The sequence below is a fragment of the Lynx rufus genome, unplaced genomic scaffold, assembly GCF_022079265.1.
Source record: "Lynx rufus isolate CCGP_SWC_20201006 ecotype Redwood Valley unplaced genomic scaffold, mLynRuf1.p SCAF_11, whole genome shotgun sequence".
NCBI lineage: Eukaryota > Metazoa > Chordata > Mammalia > Carnivora > Felidae > Lynx > Lynx rufus.
In genome coordinates this window covers 15,941,013-15,957,733 of record NW_025814825.1, presented here as the reverse complement: position 1 = coordinate 15,957,733, position 16,721 = coordinate 15,941,013, and the positions used below count along the sequence as shown (strand labels likewise).

Genomic DNA, 16,721 nt, shown 5'->3' with positions numbered 1-16,721 from the left:
GATGATTTATTTCCCAGGAGAATTTGAAGAATATAATAACATTTGATTGACTGAACTTTATTTAGTAAGAATTCTTAGCAAACCTCCCTCCCAGGAACACCTACACAGTGCTTCTTTATTTCCAGTGAACTACAAATCTCTGAAACTCAAAGAAAACCTCCAATCTAAAGGTAGAGGGCAACAGTGCTACCCAATTATTTATGCTGACAAGAACACATTTTTAAATTATGCAATTGAATATCACTACCATTTCATTAAAGAAAGGGCATCTTAACATAAAAATGTATGAAACACATCACAAAATAAAGAACAGCTCTTCCCAAAGTACTGTTAGAATCTTATAAAGTATAGTTTCTATAGAATAGTCTCAGGCACCTGGGTGGCTCAGGCAGTTAAGAAACTGACTCTTGGTTTCAGCTCAGGTCATGATCTCAGGGTTGTGAGACACAGCCCCAAGTCTGTCTGTCTGGATCTGCGCTGAGTGTGGAACCTGCTTAAGATTCTCTCTCTTGCTCTCCCCCCTGCCCCTCCCCATTCGTGCTCTATTTCTCAAAAAAACAAAAAACACCAAATTTTTCTCATTTTTATTTCACTATAGATCTGGTATACGGTACTTACAAACAAGCTTTTTTTTTTTTTTTAAGATTTTACTTTTGGGGCGCTTGAGTGGCTCAGTCAGTTAAGCGTCCAACTTCAGCTCAGGTCAGATCTCACGGTTCATGAGTTCAAGCCCCACGTCGGGCTCTGTGCTGAGCACTCAGAGCCTGGAGTCTAAGTCTGGAGTCTGCTTCTGATTCTGTGTCTCCCTCTCTCTGTCCCTCAGTCTCTCTCAAAAATAAATAAACATTTTTTTAAAAAGATTTTATTTTTAAGTAATCTCTCTGCACAACATAGGGCTTGAATTCACAACCCTGAGACCAAGAGTCCTATGCTCCACTGACTGAGCCAGCCAAGTGTCTCAGAATTATTCATTCATTAACTCAACAAATATCTACTCAACTGCTCAAGACACTAGAAATTCAGCCACAATTAAGAACGTGAACTGCCCTTATATTCCAGTGAGGGGATATGGATGAATAATCAAACAAGTAAGAACATCAAATGATCATAAGTGCTATGCAGAGAATTAAAACCAGCAGTTCAATGTAGAGACAGGCTCCTTTAGATGGTCAGGGAAGGCTTCCAGCAGGAGAGAAATGAATGACAAGACAAAGCCAGGTGGAGGCAGGCCATTACTGATAGCAGTAAAATGATGCCTAGACCAGTGTGAAAAAAGGCAAGGGAGAGAAGAAATGTTTGTGGTCAGAGCAAGAAGCAGATCATCTTAGCTTTTATGAGCCTAAGAAGTTTTGATTTTGTTATAAGCATGACAGGAAACCACTATAATTAAGTTTTAAATAGATGAATAACATGATCTGATTTTGTTTTCAAAAATCACCCTTGGTTATTGTGTAGAGAATGGACTACAGGAGGAGTAATTAAGTTTTAAATAGATGAATAACATGATCTGATTTTGTTTTCAAAAATCACCCTTGGTTATTGTGTAGAGAATGGATTACATGAAAGCAGAAAGACCAAATTAGAAGCCTATTATAGTAATATAGATGACAAACAATAGTGGTGGACATAAAAGAAGATGGGCATTTTCAAGACAGAATGACAGGGCTTGCTGGTGGACTAGACATGAGAGACTAAGGAAAAAGAAGGAATCTAGAGCAACTCCTAGATTTTAGATCACATTGGGCAAATTTGGACTAAACTGGGTAAATGGTGCTGTTTATTGAGATACATGGAGAAAGCACAAGATAAGCTCAGAAGACTGGAGCTCTTGGAGAGGTCAGGGTTGGAGATAGAGACTTATGAAACATATTTTTCCTTCTAGTCTTTCTTACTCCGTGGTGCCTACTGTTTTCTATTGATAGACTAAAAATAAATGTCCAGAATTGTATATGCAGTTTCATTTGAACACCACCACAAGAAACCATCCTTGGAGTCAAATGCTAGCAGCCATAGGTATATACATAAGTAGAATAAGAAGTAAAACTTCCTGAGTGCATAGTTTGTGGCAGACACCATGCTATCTATCTTTCAAGTACTATCCCATTTTACCTCTCAAATATCAGGAGATATTTTATTATTGTCATTTTACAGATAAGAAATTGAAGCTCAAAGAGTTAAATAACTTGCCCAAAGTCACACGTACAAAACAGAAATCAAAACTCTAGTAGTTTGACTGCAGAACTGGGGCTCATTACCACTATACACAGTGACTAGAGTAAACCCAAAAGTCTGAGACTTTTATAAATATCCAAATTTTAGAACACCACACCATGATTTCACCCACAAGATGCAGTGATTCAGTGAGTTTTCTGATTAGCTAGAGCACCATATGAAATATTTTCAGAAATTGCTTCCTTTGTTCCTATATATTCTTAAATAGATTGAGCAGCCAATGAATTGCCATTTTAATCTTTAATTTAACCAAGACTCCTAATTAAAGCCAAGAATCATTTCTTAGACCTCTTCATTTTTCAAAATTTCATTTCTGTCAAAATCACAAGGGTGGTTTTTGACAAAAACATTTTTAACCACTCTGCAAGAACTTAGGGGTACACAAGGAGTAGCAAATGGCTAAATTTACTATCAAGCTAAGTAAATCCCCCATCCTAGACATTCAGCTGTATGAATCTAATTTAGGCCTTATTGAGGCCTTGCTTATCAAAATCTTTCAAGACTCAGAAGTTGAAAACACAAATGTTGACAAAAGGTTCCAATGTAAAAATAAATTAACTTAGATAGCCCTTAGTACATTCTTTTTCTAAGTCCTAGTCCCTACCATTTTCTTTACAACAGTAAAAATAAATGTAGTCTCAAATTGAATATGCAGTTTTATCTGAAAAATGTCCTAAGAAATAATCATTTCTATTTGGTTGTTTTATAAATAATGGAACGAGTTTCTAATGTTTTCTTTTTAAGTTTTTTTTTTTTAACGTTTATTTAGAGAGAGAGAGAGAGAGAGAGAACGTGAGCATGGGAGGGGCAGAGAGAAAGGAAGACACAGAATCTGAAGCAGGCTCCAGGCTCTGAGCTGTCAGCACAGAGCCCAGCGTGGGACTCGAACTCACTAAGCGTGAGATCATGACTTGAGCTGAAGTCTAACGCTTAACTGACTGAGTCACCCAGGTGCCCCTCTAACCTTTTCTTTTATTCAACGTTTTTGTTTTCTTTACTGAAGGGGGGTGGGAAACAGAAGCAGATTTCTCACTCATTCTGGTTTCAACAAAAACATAAGAACCTCAAACTGCCTGTATGTGAAGGGAGTTATTAAATCCAAATGTAATCTTTAGGCATTGTAAGAAGGCAGCTCCTTTTGCATGCCAAACAGACATTTTAGGAAGTATTAGGTAGCAAAATTAAGACTTCACAGAACTTTTGAACCTTAAATCGTTTCTTTATTTTTAATTTTTTTAATGTTTATTTATTATTGAGAGACAGAGAGAGCGAGTGAGCAGGGGAGGGGCAGAGGGAGGAGGAGACACAGAATCTGAAGCAGGCTCCAGGCTCCAGGCTCCGAGCTGTCAGCACAGAGCCCAATGCGGGGCTCGAACTCACAAACCATGAGATCACGACCTGAGTCAAAGTCGGACACTTAACCGACTGAGCCACCTAGGCGCCCCTAAATCATTTCTCCAAAAACCTAAAATAATCAGTATTCCGTGGAAAAATAATATACATAAATTCTGAACTTTGAAACAAAAATAGACTTATAATATTTCCCAATGGGGAGGAGAAGACTATTAGAGTAATCATCTTTCAAAGGGCAATAACAGATTAAAAGCTTGGAAATATAATTCAGTCATGTTTTTCAAAATTACTCTACCATAATTGTGGCAGATTAAAAATGGCCTCAATTTCTTGGAGACAAAAGTCTATGCCCCCTCCCCTTGAATTTTACCCTAGAACTTTTTGACCAATAGGGTATATGAAGTGATGCTATAACAGATTCCAGACTAGCCTTAAGAGGACTGCCAGTTCCTGTCTTGGTCTCTTAAAGCCCTGAACTGCCAGGTAAGAAGCCCAACAAAGAGGTTGAAGAAACCACATGGAGAGGATCACAAACTACACAGAGAGGTAGAGAAGCAGGTTGAGCCAAGCTTTCCAGCCATCTTCAATGAAGCATCAAGCATGTAAGGACAAACTGAACACTCCAGACCAGACCTGTGGTCAGCTAAATACCTCCAAGTGATCCTAGTCAGTACCACATGGAGCAGAAAAGTCAACCAGTCAAACCACGTCTGAATTCCCGACCCACAAAATCATGAACTCATAAAATGGTTGTTATTTTAAGCCACTAAATTTTGGGATAGAAAGCCACACTGTGAAAAATACATTTGCATTGCAACCTAATATACTATACTTATACCTAACTGAACAATGTTTCACAAAGCAATACTTAACACTTACTATATTCAATGCACTGATACTTTCTATTCTGTTTTCCTTTTATAAAATACCAGTTATGCTACAACTAAATTGATTCATGATGTAGTTTGAAAAGCATTTTTAATTTATACTACTCACTTCACAGGTACATACACAAAGCTAAACAAAAACCTTATTAGGACCCAATTCATAACAAGAAGTTTCTCACAAACTCACACAGTTCAGGGCTGAGTGAAAAGCTGAAAAGATGAGGTGTCTGAGGCTGGAGATTATACAGAAATCAGAAATAGCTAAGAGGAATTGAGCCTTTCTCTTTTTTATCACTTCCTTTTACCTCCCCCTTCCTATTCACAGAGCTGTATTTCCCTCCCCCACTTTCTTTTTTCTATGATTATCAAGCATTATGGAATTGAGGTTTTAAATATTATATGAATTTAATGAAATGTTGTAGTCCTATTCTTAAAAGTAGGTTAACTGAACATTTCATCATTTCTATTAAAAGTTGATTTTTATTATTATTATTTGTATGAGATCCAAGGCTAATTATGACTATAGGTCATTTTTAATGAAAAAAAATTCTCATCACTGCCATCTCAGATCTGGTAGAACATTTTCACAGGATTTGAAATTACTAATAGTATTAAAAGATTAACAGCTTTTCAGACGATTACTAGTTATTGTTTCATTTATAATATAGGAATAATTTTTGAAACAAAGGGTGTGCTTAATTTTTTAGTCATACAAATTACTGTTGATTCCTGTTGCTGTTGTTTACATAATATCTGAATATTATAGCTAATTATTAAAAATCTTTAATAAGACAGATTCAGGTTTGAATCCTATCTCTGACACTCACTGTGTAATCTTGGGCATATATTACACTTTCTAAACAATAAGTTACTTCATATTATTATAATAATTAATAACATTTGGGACATAAGATTCAAATTATTAATATCAGGGGAAAGTCTAAAATCTGCAAAGTAAATTAAAACTTATTAGATATTGTTCTCTTAACTGGAACAGTTTAATTCTTAAACATAAGCAAAATTGGGTTTGCTCAAGGCTTTTTAATTGGAAATCTGCTCAAAAGTCAAGTTCAATGAGTTAACCAACTGAAGTATATTCCACAAGGGAATACAGTATTATTTATTCTTGGGGTTTGAGGGGAAGGGCTACATATGTTTGGTTAATAAGAGAACTTGAAAGACAAAAATTAAACAAGATTACTAAACACAGTGCCACCGAATTTCTTTAAATAGTGTGATTATCTAGGACACACAGAATTCACTTTGACAAGTTCTCAATTTGTATCTTCATAAATGTAATATAAACAGCAGGAAATGTGAGTTGTAGGTCCTGGGTGTGAACTGAGAGCTCACTAATTAGGGAGTCTTAACCTCTCTGGGTCTATTTCCTCAGTTGAAGACAATTATCTAGTGCCCTTCCTGTGAGGATCAGTAAGAAAAGGTAAGTAAGAGCACATGATATAATCATTAAATATGTTATTTTATCTCAAAAGGAACAAACTTCAAAGAAAACAGGCACTTCGTTTCTTGTTCCGGAGGGTAAATACAATAGGAAGTTATAGGACTTGGGATCAAATCTCAACTCAAATACTTAATTGCTTTAAGTAACTAGCTGTGTTACCTGACTGATACCACTTAATCTCTCTGGGCTTCAATTCTCTCCTCTACTATGTAAATATTAGACTGATTTTAAGGCACTAACAATCTAACGGTTCTAAAATATGTTCAAAAGGTTCTAAAAATCACATGAAATTGTAAATTACAATTTCAAAGGCACATCTTGGCTGAAATATGCTATTGTTTTCACACCCCAACTCCACAATTTGCAGAAAACCTCAGCTCTGTGAGGTCCCACCCTACCAGAGAATTCGCACCCAGTCATCTCCTCCCACCCCTGTTCCTACCCTCACTCCCGCCAGCATTTCCCAGCAGTCTTTGGAAAAACTGCTCAAAAGGAATGGCTAGAACAGCTTGCTTATGAGTATACAGATCTGTTTTATAAGTGTAAAGATTCAACATGTAGGCCAACAAATCATTTAAGGAGCTCTGGCTTGGACTTGATATCTACCGGATATTAACAAATCTTCTCAGGAATGTAGTTTATTCAAGCTTCACATAAGTCAAAGGTCTCGTGTGTGTGTGTGTGTGTGTGTGTGTGTGTGTGTGTGCGCGCGCGCGTGAGTGTTTCCATTAGTAGAAAAATGTACTCCTCTTCCCTTATTTGTGCTGAACCTAGGGGAGGAATGGTGCACACACAGGGGAAATGAGTGCTAAAGAAGGAACTGCTGCCTAATGGAGGAGGGTAGACCAAGATAACTAAAGATCTGTGAGTTTAAGTCTAGAAATGTATGTATTTCTCTATACAGCACCCTTACAACATTCAAACACAGGTTTGTATTCCCCACCCCCAAAAAAGACAAATTTTTTCCTTTTTTTTTTTTTACTAAAATACTATTTTTAATACTAAACATTGAATATTACTTACTGAATAAAATAATGTAACTATGGGGGCAGCTGGGTGGCTCAGTCAGTCTCAATCAGACTCTTGATTTCAGCTCAGATAATGATCTTGCAGTTCTGGAGTTCTAGACCTATATAGGGCTGTGAGCTGACAGTGCAGAGCCTGCTTGGGATTCTCCCTCTCTCCCCTCTCTCTCCGCACTTCCTCTGATCACTCTCTCAAAACACAAAAATTAAAAAATTAAAAAACTTTAAACAATGTAATTGTAATTGTTTTATTGTACTATTTCAAATCTAAACCACCCAATTCTATACATTTGGGTAAGCAATGGCTAAGTAAAACAAGTAGAATTTTGTCAGTATACTTTCATGTGCATCAACAAGCCATCTGTACTAGAGTCGCTTCATCTTGAGTGTGTAAGAACAGAGACATAACCCAGGGTATAAGCCTGCATCACTTCTACAGCTTAACAGCTTTAATCTTCAACAAATCTAAACTAAAAATGATAACTATGGTTTCATCTCCATTTAGGAAAAACAATTTCTGAAAAACTCTATTTTAGGAGGAACCTAAGACTACCCTTAGTCATGCCTACAAAACAAGAAAATGTTCAAATTTCTCATGTGATTAACTTCAAAGACAACACATTTGAACTGTTTATTTTTAAAGGAAATAATTTTCTTGTATTTCAACTTGTTTACTCAAAAACTTACATGGTTTTTCAGACTTCAGCTCTAGGGCTCAAAGAGTAAAACAGTTTATTGCTATATCAAGCCTAAAGGAATTTGAGAAAACCAAGACATCTGAATTTGATTCTTCAGCTATATTTTGTTTCCAAGTGACCCCTCTTGGATGAGTCAACAGAGACAGATTCCTTTAAAAGACCATTTTGTGGTATTATCCATTGGTTACACAGCATATTATGTTACACAGTACCCTACAAAATTAAGAACAGTATTGCTAATCCTCAATGTTTTTAGAGTTCTAATTACATTCAAATAGGGTCACTAATTAAGGACTTGCTAAACCACAGGAAAAAGATTAATCATTCTGATAGGTCACTGAGATCTTTTTTGTAAATGCACTCTTTCAGAAAATGTATTCCTCCACCAAATAAGCAATTTTATATTTAAAAAAGAAAACACTGACCACAGGGCCTTAATAAAATGTTTACATAGAAGTATATTTACTTCTGAAGGAATTTTCCCCATAGACAAATGCTGTACATATTTTCTTATTCTATTCTAGAAAAGACACTGAAATCAGCATGCACGCAATGAAAACCAAAATGCAAATGGAAACTCACATGTTCAGATGTTCTTATGCTGAAAGCTAATTACATTGCTTCCTAAATGAACACAAATCATAGGAGGCCACAAGTACAAACAATTCAAGCAAAAACATCAGAAATAAAACATGTAAGCGAAAGTAACAACTTTAAATCTGCTTTGGAAAATATTCAAAAAGTATCTTTTCAAGTGGCATGTGAAACTTCAGTTTGTAAAGACCACTTCAGTGAAATAAGCCTTCTAAATCTTGAGATACAAAAGTTGAAGAAAAATCTTTAGTCAGTCAGTATTTTACAGGAAGAAAAGACTAATAACTTAACGACATGACCAGTATTTTTTTTTTTTAACGTTTATTCATTTTTGAGAGACAGAGAGAGACAGAGCATGAGCAGGGAAGGGGCAGAGAGAGAGGGAGACACAGAATCCGAAGCAGGCTCCAGGCTCTGAGCAGTCAGCACAGAGCTCGACGCCGGGCTCCAACTCACGAACTGCAAGATCATGACCTGAGCCAGAGTCGGACGCTCAACCGACTGAGCCACCCAGGCGCCCCATGACATACGTGACCAGTATTATGGTAGGGCTAAAAAGAAGAGATCTTTGAAATACTTAAAATCATAGATGTGTTGAATGGGAACCTCAGGAAAAATGCAGCAACTAATAAGAAATTCATGTTTCTGCACAATAGCAAAGTTTTAAAAGCAATTTAAAATTTTAATAAAGGTCCACAATCCTTTTGTTGAATTTTTTGGGCAAGATATGTTTTGGGGCCACAATTTTATGAGATTCCAAATTTTATGGCTTTTAGGAAGATAATATACTGTATGTACTATGTACTTTGTAAACCACCCACAGTTTCATCAAGCATGTCATTAACAAACTTAGTATTTCTACAACAAAACATATACAGTTGTATAAGGCAGATAAATATTACAGAGAGCCTCATATCAAGTTTTGCTGCCAAATTAACTTTTAAAAAAATTAACTTTTTTAAAAAAGTTAAAACTTCCAGTTTTCAGAGCTTTTGGGATTTCAGAAATATAGACAAAAAGATTACAACCAGTAATAAAACCATTATACTACTTATTTTATAAAGTTTCAGATTTACTTAGTATCTCAGAGTTCCATTCTGTAATGGGGATATCTAGCTACTCAGCACCCACCCAAAATATGTATTCAGCGCACATCAAGTTTCTCCAGCTTAAAATCCAGAGTCCTAATATACACGTGCAGTGTAAACAAGTTGGAAAATACAAAAAAAATAAATAAATACACAAAAATAACCCACAATGTTTCCACAGAGATAACAGCTATTAAATTTTGGATGTTGTTGGGGTGCCTGGGTGACTCAGTTTGGTTGAGTGTCCAACTTCAGCTCAGGTCATGATCTTGCAGTTCATGAGTTCAAACCCCATTTCGGGCTCTGTGCTGACAGCTCTGAGCCTGGAGCCTGCTTCCGATTCTGTGTCTCCCTCTCTCTCTGCCCCTTCCCCACTCGTGCTCTGTCTCTCTCACTCTCAAAAATAAATGAACATTAAAAAAAATTGGGGATGTTGTCTAAATTGTCTGATTCTTTCTATACACATTAATAATTAGGATCAAATCTCCATAATTTTAGTGCGGATTTTTGTTTTTATCTTACTATGGACCTGGAATACCCTTTCAACCTGAGGATGCTGGTCCTAAAGTCTGGAAAATTGTCAGCCATCATTTCTTCTAATATATCTTCTCCACCATTCACACTATTTCCTCTTTCTGGAAAACCCAGTTAGATGTTAAGTTGTTGCCTCTCAATTGATATTTGTATCTCTTAATTCCTTTTTATTTCTCTATTTTACATCTGAGCGAATTACTCAGTACTATCTTCCAATTCACTAATTTTCCCTTCAAAAATGTTTGGTCTAGAGTTTGATCAACCTATTTTTTGTTTTAATTTCAATAACTCCATTTATTCTTTTAAATAGCTATTTATTTTTTGATTCATAACATGTTTTTGATAGTGGGGAAATTACAATTCCCAATTCTGAGCCATCTGGCAGCTCAGCCGTCTCTGTGCCACCACTTTAGGTCCACAGCTTTTTAAAGCAACAGCCAGGAGTAAAGGCACTCAGCCTTCTTTTCATCCAGGCCCAGCCCAGCTCCCAGTTTCATCCACTTTATGACACCTCTTCCCCTACACAGTTATTTCCACCAGCTCATGAACCCAGAGTCTAATTGCATACTTCCTTCCCGTTTTAGTCCCTGCATATGTTTATCTTGCTCTTGAATATAGCTGTATCTGTTTTCTTTTTAAATTTGTAATTGCTGCATTTGGAGCAGAGAGTCAACAGTAGGATAAACAATACCATAACAGCTAACATTTATTGTATACTTATGGACTGCGAATTTTATATTTATTTTCTCATATAATCCTCTTAACAATGTTTTGAAGTAGGTACTATTATTATACCCATTTTATAGGTGAGAAAACAGGCACAAGGCCAGTTAGCAACTGTTCCAAGATCACCAGCTAATAAGGACCAAGAGTCAAACCAGATATCAGATACCAGAGACCACGCTCTTAATCACTATACTGCCTTCCATCCTGATCAAAATGCTCTTTATAATTCTGATTCTCTCTTTCTCTTTCTCTCTCTCCCTCTCTCATTCCACCTAACTGTGAACATTTTGCACACAGGCAGCATCTTAAGTGACGGAAGGGAAGTGGAGCTGTATTCCAGGTAGAAAGTAGTATATCAGCCTTATATATTATTTAGTGTTATTCAGTCTAGGCCTATACCTAAAATCAGAAACACGGTTTTCAATGCCTATCTTTTTTCATAGAGCCCTTCCCACTTTCCCTGAGCTCTAAGCATTTCCCATGTGCCCCTAGACACCCAGGACCATCCATGCAGGCTTGCCCCTGCTCTCTCTCCACCTCCCTCACTCTGTCCTAGTATATAATGCCCAGGAAAGCACCCTATTAGGACATTCATACAAAGTACCTCAGAAGACTTTTGTTTTCCATTTTCCTTCATAGGCCAAAGCCTTAATCATAAAGGATTACACTTGTGAATATAAGTGAACAGCATGCAGTATAATCCAAAAAAGAGCCATCTTCAATTTTAGGCTGCATTATTAAAAATATAAAGTCTAAAAAAGTGAAGGTTATCAGTGTCACTCTATACTGTGCTAATAATTCATTCAACAAACATTAACTGAATCACTCCTAAGGACTAGGCACTGTGCAACACACTAAGGACGTACAAATCACCCTTTCTCTTTGCCAGTCTGCATATATTTTCCTCATTTAATCCTCACAACAGAGCGCTCCTAGAACAGTGTGCTCAGTTTGTAAAACTAATCTTCCAGAGAATTTTCTGAAAGAGAAAAAAATGTGTTTTAGAAGAAGGGTTACTAAAACTATTACTTGGTCACCTAAGATACTTAGCCTTTTCTCCCTATATTTACTATCCAATTTTTAAAACACAGGGTCCTTAGTAAGGCAGGACACAGAGGGAAAGAATAAAAGGAATCCGTGGAAGTGAAATGGTTAGGAAGCAATAATTTGAGAAAAGCTCAATATTTGCTGATTGGAGAATTGCAGTTTGTTTTCTTTTCAATGTTACTAAAAGTCATGACCTGGAACAATCTTTAATTGCTAATGTCAGTAAGTTATGATGTTGGTTCTTAGGATTCAACCCTTCCTAACATCAACTTCAGAAATTACAAATATTTGCTATGATGAATAAGTACAGCTATGTCTCAAGAAGATTAGGAAGAACTTGACACTGGAGGTGGAGAGACTAGTTAGGAAGCCAACAAATGTAAGCAAGATAAAGTCTACACTTGAGTTGTGGCAGCAGGAATGGAAAAGGAAAGGTGTTTATGAGACATTACTGAAGAAGAAAGATCAACTTTGATAATCATATGTGGATGGAAAATGAAGCAAATACCTAGGTTCCAAACTGTGGAGAAAGAATTAGTGATGCCATTAACAGATGTAGGAGCCATGTAAGAAGGTGCACATTTAGGACAAGAGACAGATTTAGCTTGATATACATGACTTTGAAGAGCCAGCAAGACACTCAGAAGGAGATATTCAGCAGACAGTTAAAATTAGGGTCTGACAACTTAAGGACTTAGCAATAGCAATATGATCCAGTACATGTCCAGTACAAAGTATGGATACCCTCTACCTTCTGCTCCAGTCAGACCAAACCATCTGTAGTTCCCCTACAGAGGCAGCTCTCTCCCATCTCTACCTCCAAACAAACCTTCCTATAAAGCCAAACACCCTACTTCATACCTGGTTAACTCCTTGTCATATTTCAGAATGCTCAGGTATCATTTTCCCAACCCTTACTCATTTCCCACCAGGAGGATGGTGCCTGGGTCTTACCTCTCTACATATTAGCACCTAATATTTAGTACCATTCCTAAAATAGCAGCCACTTAAAGACTGATTGGAAAAAAACAGACTTGGCACATGTTCAATAAGCTTTCAAAAGAACAGGATCCTCTTAGAGATGACCACTAAAGAAATGAACTTGGATGAGATTTCCAAAGGAGAGAAAAGAAAATGAGTGGTCCTAAATACAGGTATTCATCGTGGAATATATTCAACTAGGGATCAGTTCCCAAAAATGGTTCTCAATTTCCTTCAGCCCCAAATACCTCATCGGTGACACAAGGAGTATTACCTACCTCACAGGCTGCTGGGAAGATTAAAGGAGATAGCATATATAAAACACCTAGTATAATATCTGGCACTCAATATTCCCTTCTGTTCCCCAACCCCACGTGAAAACATGTTAAAGCCTGCTTATTTCTCTGCAGCTTTAGTAACTGCTACAACCTGACAAGCAATCCAACCTAGAAAAATAATGGATATTTGAAAAAGGGAGGCTAGACTTGTCAAATACTCTCCCTTAGAGTAGTCTTTTCAGTCTCAACACTATTGTTAATGTTATCTAGATAATTCTTTTTTGTTGTTGGGGGCTTCATGTACATTGTAGGATGTTTAGCAGCATCCTTGAACTCTACTTAACTAGGTGTCAGTAGCACTCCGTACCAAAAATGTTTCCAGACATTGCCAAATGTCCCTAAGAGGCAAAATTTCCCCTGGTTGAGAACTACTACCCCAGAGCTAACTGAAATTCTCAAAGTTCTAACTCTTCTACCTGACACCTACAAACATATATCATACATTCATTTGTTCCTCACTGTCTAATTCCACACATTAAATTGTGCTTAGGCTTTATAAGCCACTCTCCTGAAAAATTAACCAAAACGGGTAGCTAGCCTCTTAACTGTCAAACCAGTCATCATAGATAATGCATGCAATCCAACCAATCAGTGCATTATCACACTGCAACCCTTAAAACCAAATTAATATAAGTAGGAATAGCCAATCCCCAAAGGTCTTCACACAAAATTAAGAGATTTGTCCAAGTACTCAAGTGTCTAATCTTTTAACTTCATGTCTACAAGTGGCACTAAATAGGTTATTATATAAAGTGAGTTTTTAGTTGCCTAAGGACTTGTACAATTTGGGGTGGGTTTTTTTGTTTGTTTGTTTTTTAAAGTAAGCACTATGCCCAACATGGGGTTTGTACTCATGACGCTGAGATCAAGAGTCACATGCTGTACCAACTAAGCCAGCTAGGAGCCCAAGTACTTTCACAAGTTTTAAATAAACACAATGACATATAAGATACATTCAATATATTTAAGAATTAAGTAGGATGGGGGGATGGGCTAAGTGGGCAAGGGGCATTAAGGAAGATACTTGTGGGGTTGAGGACTGGGTGTTATATGTAGGGGATGAATCACTGGATTCTACTCCTGAAATCATTATTGCACTATATGCTAACTAACTTGCATGTAAAATTTTTTTTAAAAATTTAAAAAAAAAATTAAGTATGAGACACCTATATATTGCAACAATATAAAAAGTTATGTACATTAACAAAAAAAATAAGCAAAAATAGAGAAACAAAAACTGAGTTAACAGTTCTCAAGGGTTTTTGGATAATTGCTTGAAGTTATAAGTATACAGCATGGTAATTAAGAGGACAAGCCTGGAATCAGACTACCTGGATTAAAATCCCAACCCCAACTCTTATTAGATAGGTGACCTTGATCAATTTACTTAATTTCTCTATGCCTGTTTCTTCCTTAGTAAAGGAATTATAGTATCTACCCTGTAAGGTTGTTGTGGGATTGAATGACTTAAAACAGGTAAACTACTGAAACAGTGCCTGATACATACATACTAAATGTTAAATATTATTATTTATCATTGTTTTTAAGGCTGCATAGCAGAGAGTAGTGTTTCTTGGGTGGCTATATAAAAGTTGACACTGGGGGCGCGTGGGTAGTTCAGTCTGTTAAGCATCTGACTTTGGCTCAGGTCATGATCTCACTGTTTATAAGTTCGAGCCCCACATCAGCTCTGTGCTGACAGCTCAGAGCGTGAAGCCTGCTTCAGATTCTGTGACTCCCTCTCTCTCTGCCCCTGCCCCACTCACTCTTGCTCTCTCTCTCTCTCTCAAATATTTTTAAAAATTAATTAAAAAAAAAGCTGACAATGGAATCAAACAATGGACTTGCATCCAGATGCTCTGGATTCATATTTCAGTTCCTTAACTAATTATTTCATTTGGGCTTCAATCTCCTCACCTGCAAAATAGGCAAATGCCTTGAAAATGTGTCAGCATAAGAGAAAAATCTAAGGACCATATGTTTAGTAGGATAGAAAGGAAAAGTTGCATCTGTCTTCCAATTTGGTAGAGGAAACTTTGTGAAGGAGGTACCTTTTAAAAAAATACTCTAGTAATGGACAGAGTAGGGAAAGCACATGCCCTTGAACCCAGGTAGGTCTGATTCAAAAAGCCAATGCTTTTTTCAATCTATGGATTGAAAGCTTAACATAAAAAGAGAACATCCTGGGGCGCCTGGGTAACTTAGTAAGTTGGATCCGACTCTTGCTTTCCACTCAGATCATGATCTCACTGTTAGTGGGATCACTCAGGGGTCAGGCTCTGTGCTATTAGCACAGAGCCAAGCAGGCTCTGCTTGGGATTGTCTAATAGCACAGAGCTAATAGCACAGAGCCTGCTTGGGATTGTCTCTCACTCTCTCTCTCTCAAAATAAATAAACATTTATTTTAAAATTGAGAACATTCTGAGTTGTCAAAAGAAAAAATAAGTTTATTTCTTTGCAAACTAATCCTTTGAGGGTAGTAGGAATACATTAAAAGCACTGGCAGAAGGATGCCTGGGTAGCTCACTGGGTTAAGCATCAGACTTCCACTCAGGTCATGATCTCGCTGTTCTTGGGTTCGAGCCCCGTGGTGTCCGGCTCTGGGCTGACAGCTCAGAGCCTGGAGCCTGTTTCAGATTCTGTGTCTCCCTCTCTCTGCCCCTCCCCTGCTCGCATTCTGTCTCTCTCTGTCTCAAAAATAAACATTAAAAAAAAAATTTTTTTTTAAAGCACTGGCAGAGATACGGCCACCATCCATCCAAAACAGCTTGAAAACAGTATCAGGCCTCTAACTGACCTTCTCCTTTCATTTACAAATGCTTCATTCTTTTGGAGGTGAAGGATGATTTTGGAAAAAATGAGACTTGTCTTGTATAATCAAGGAATATCCCAATAGTTTTAAAACAATTTGTCTATACTTACATATAAAAATCAATGCCTTACAACAAACATTTCAAAATCATCAAGGACTGTGCATGTTACACTTTATACTTATCAGGAAGGAATACTTTAACAAACAACATTTTATAAGTAAATTACAACATCATGTGAGGCAGGTGTTGGGGCAAAATTATCTCCACTGCTGCCAAAAAGTAAAAAGAAAAATCAGTATTTCCTATCTATTCAGCCCAAAACCGTCCCGCCAAGCCTGCAAAAGGTCTTCAAAGATGTCAACTTTCAGAGTGCGTACAAAAAAGAAAGGTCAAGGCGCCCTTCCGCGACACTACTAAAAATCCCTAAGAATTCTGTCTTTGCCCAAGGGTAGAGCAGTCGCTGGACCTCCTCCTCGTTATCCCCCAGAAAATAGGAGGTGGCAGGGTTGGACTCAGCTCTGCACGAGTCAGGTCATCCAAAGTCCCACTAGCCCAGCCGGGGGGAGCTCCCACGTGGCGCCCGCAGCTTGCACCTCGCCAGATAGGTTCTCCCCGGCCAGTGTCCTGATTGGCCAAGACCAGCCGGAGCGAGCAGGCGGCGACTCTGCCAAACTGGGCGGGCGCGGGGCAAAGGGTCGCAGCCTGGCGGGCAGCTCCGTAAACTGCGGATCGTGAGCTTTGGCCCCAAGCCGACAGCGAGGACACCATTCGGCTCCAGGGCCGTGAAACCCTACGTGGGCCCCGGGTAGTTGCAGACGCCGTCACCCTCCACCCTATGTCGAGGAGCGCTCACCTCAGCGCTCGCGGCGCCTCCACCTTCAGCTTTTTGGGCTTCGGCTCCTCCTCGGTCGCAGCCATCTTCGAACTCCCACCCCTTCTGCT

General features: G+C 37.9%; 1 protein-coding gene across 1 annotated transcript in view; it reads right to left on the bottom strand.

The window, feature by feature from the left end:
* The window catches only part of ADK (adenosine kinase), a 531,760-nt gene extending 515,062 nt beyond the window's left edge, over positions 1 to 16,698 (bottom strand). The window contains exon 1 of the mRNA XM_047072998.1: positions 16,633 to 16,698. Coding sequence (XP_046928954.1) covers positions 16,633 to 16,697 — 65 coding nt within the window. The 5' untranslated portion in view covers position 16,698. The remainder of the gene's footprint in view (positions 1 to 16,632) is intronic.
* Between the last annotated feature and the right edge of the window lie 23 nt (positions 16,699 to 16,721).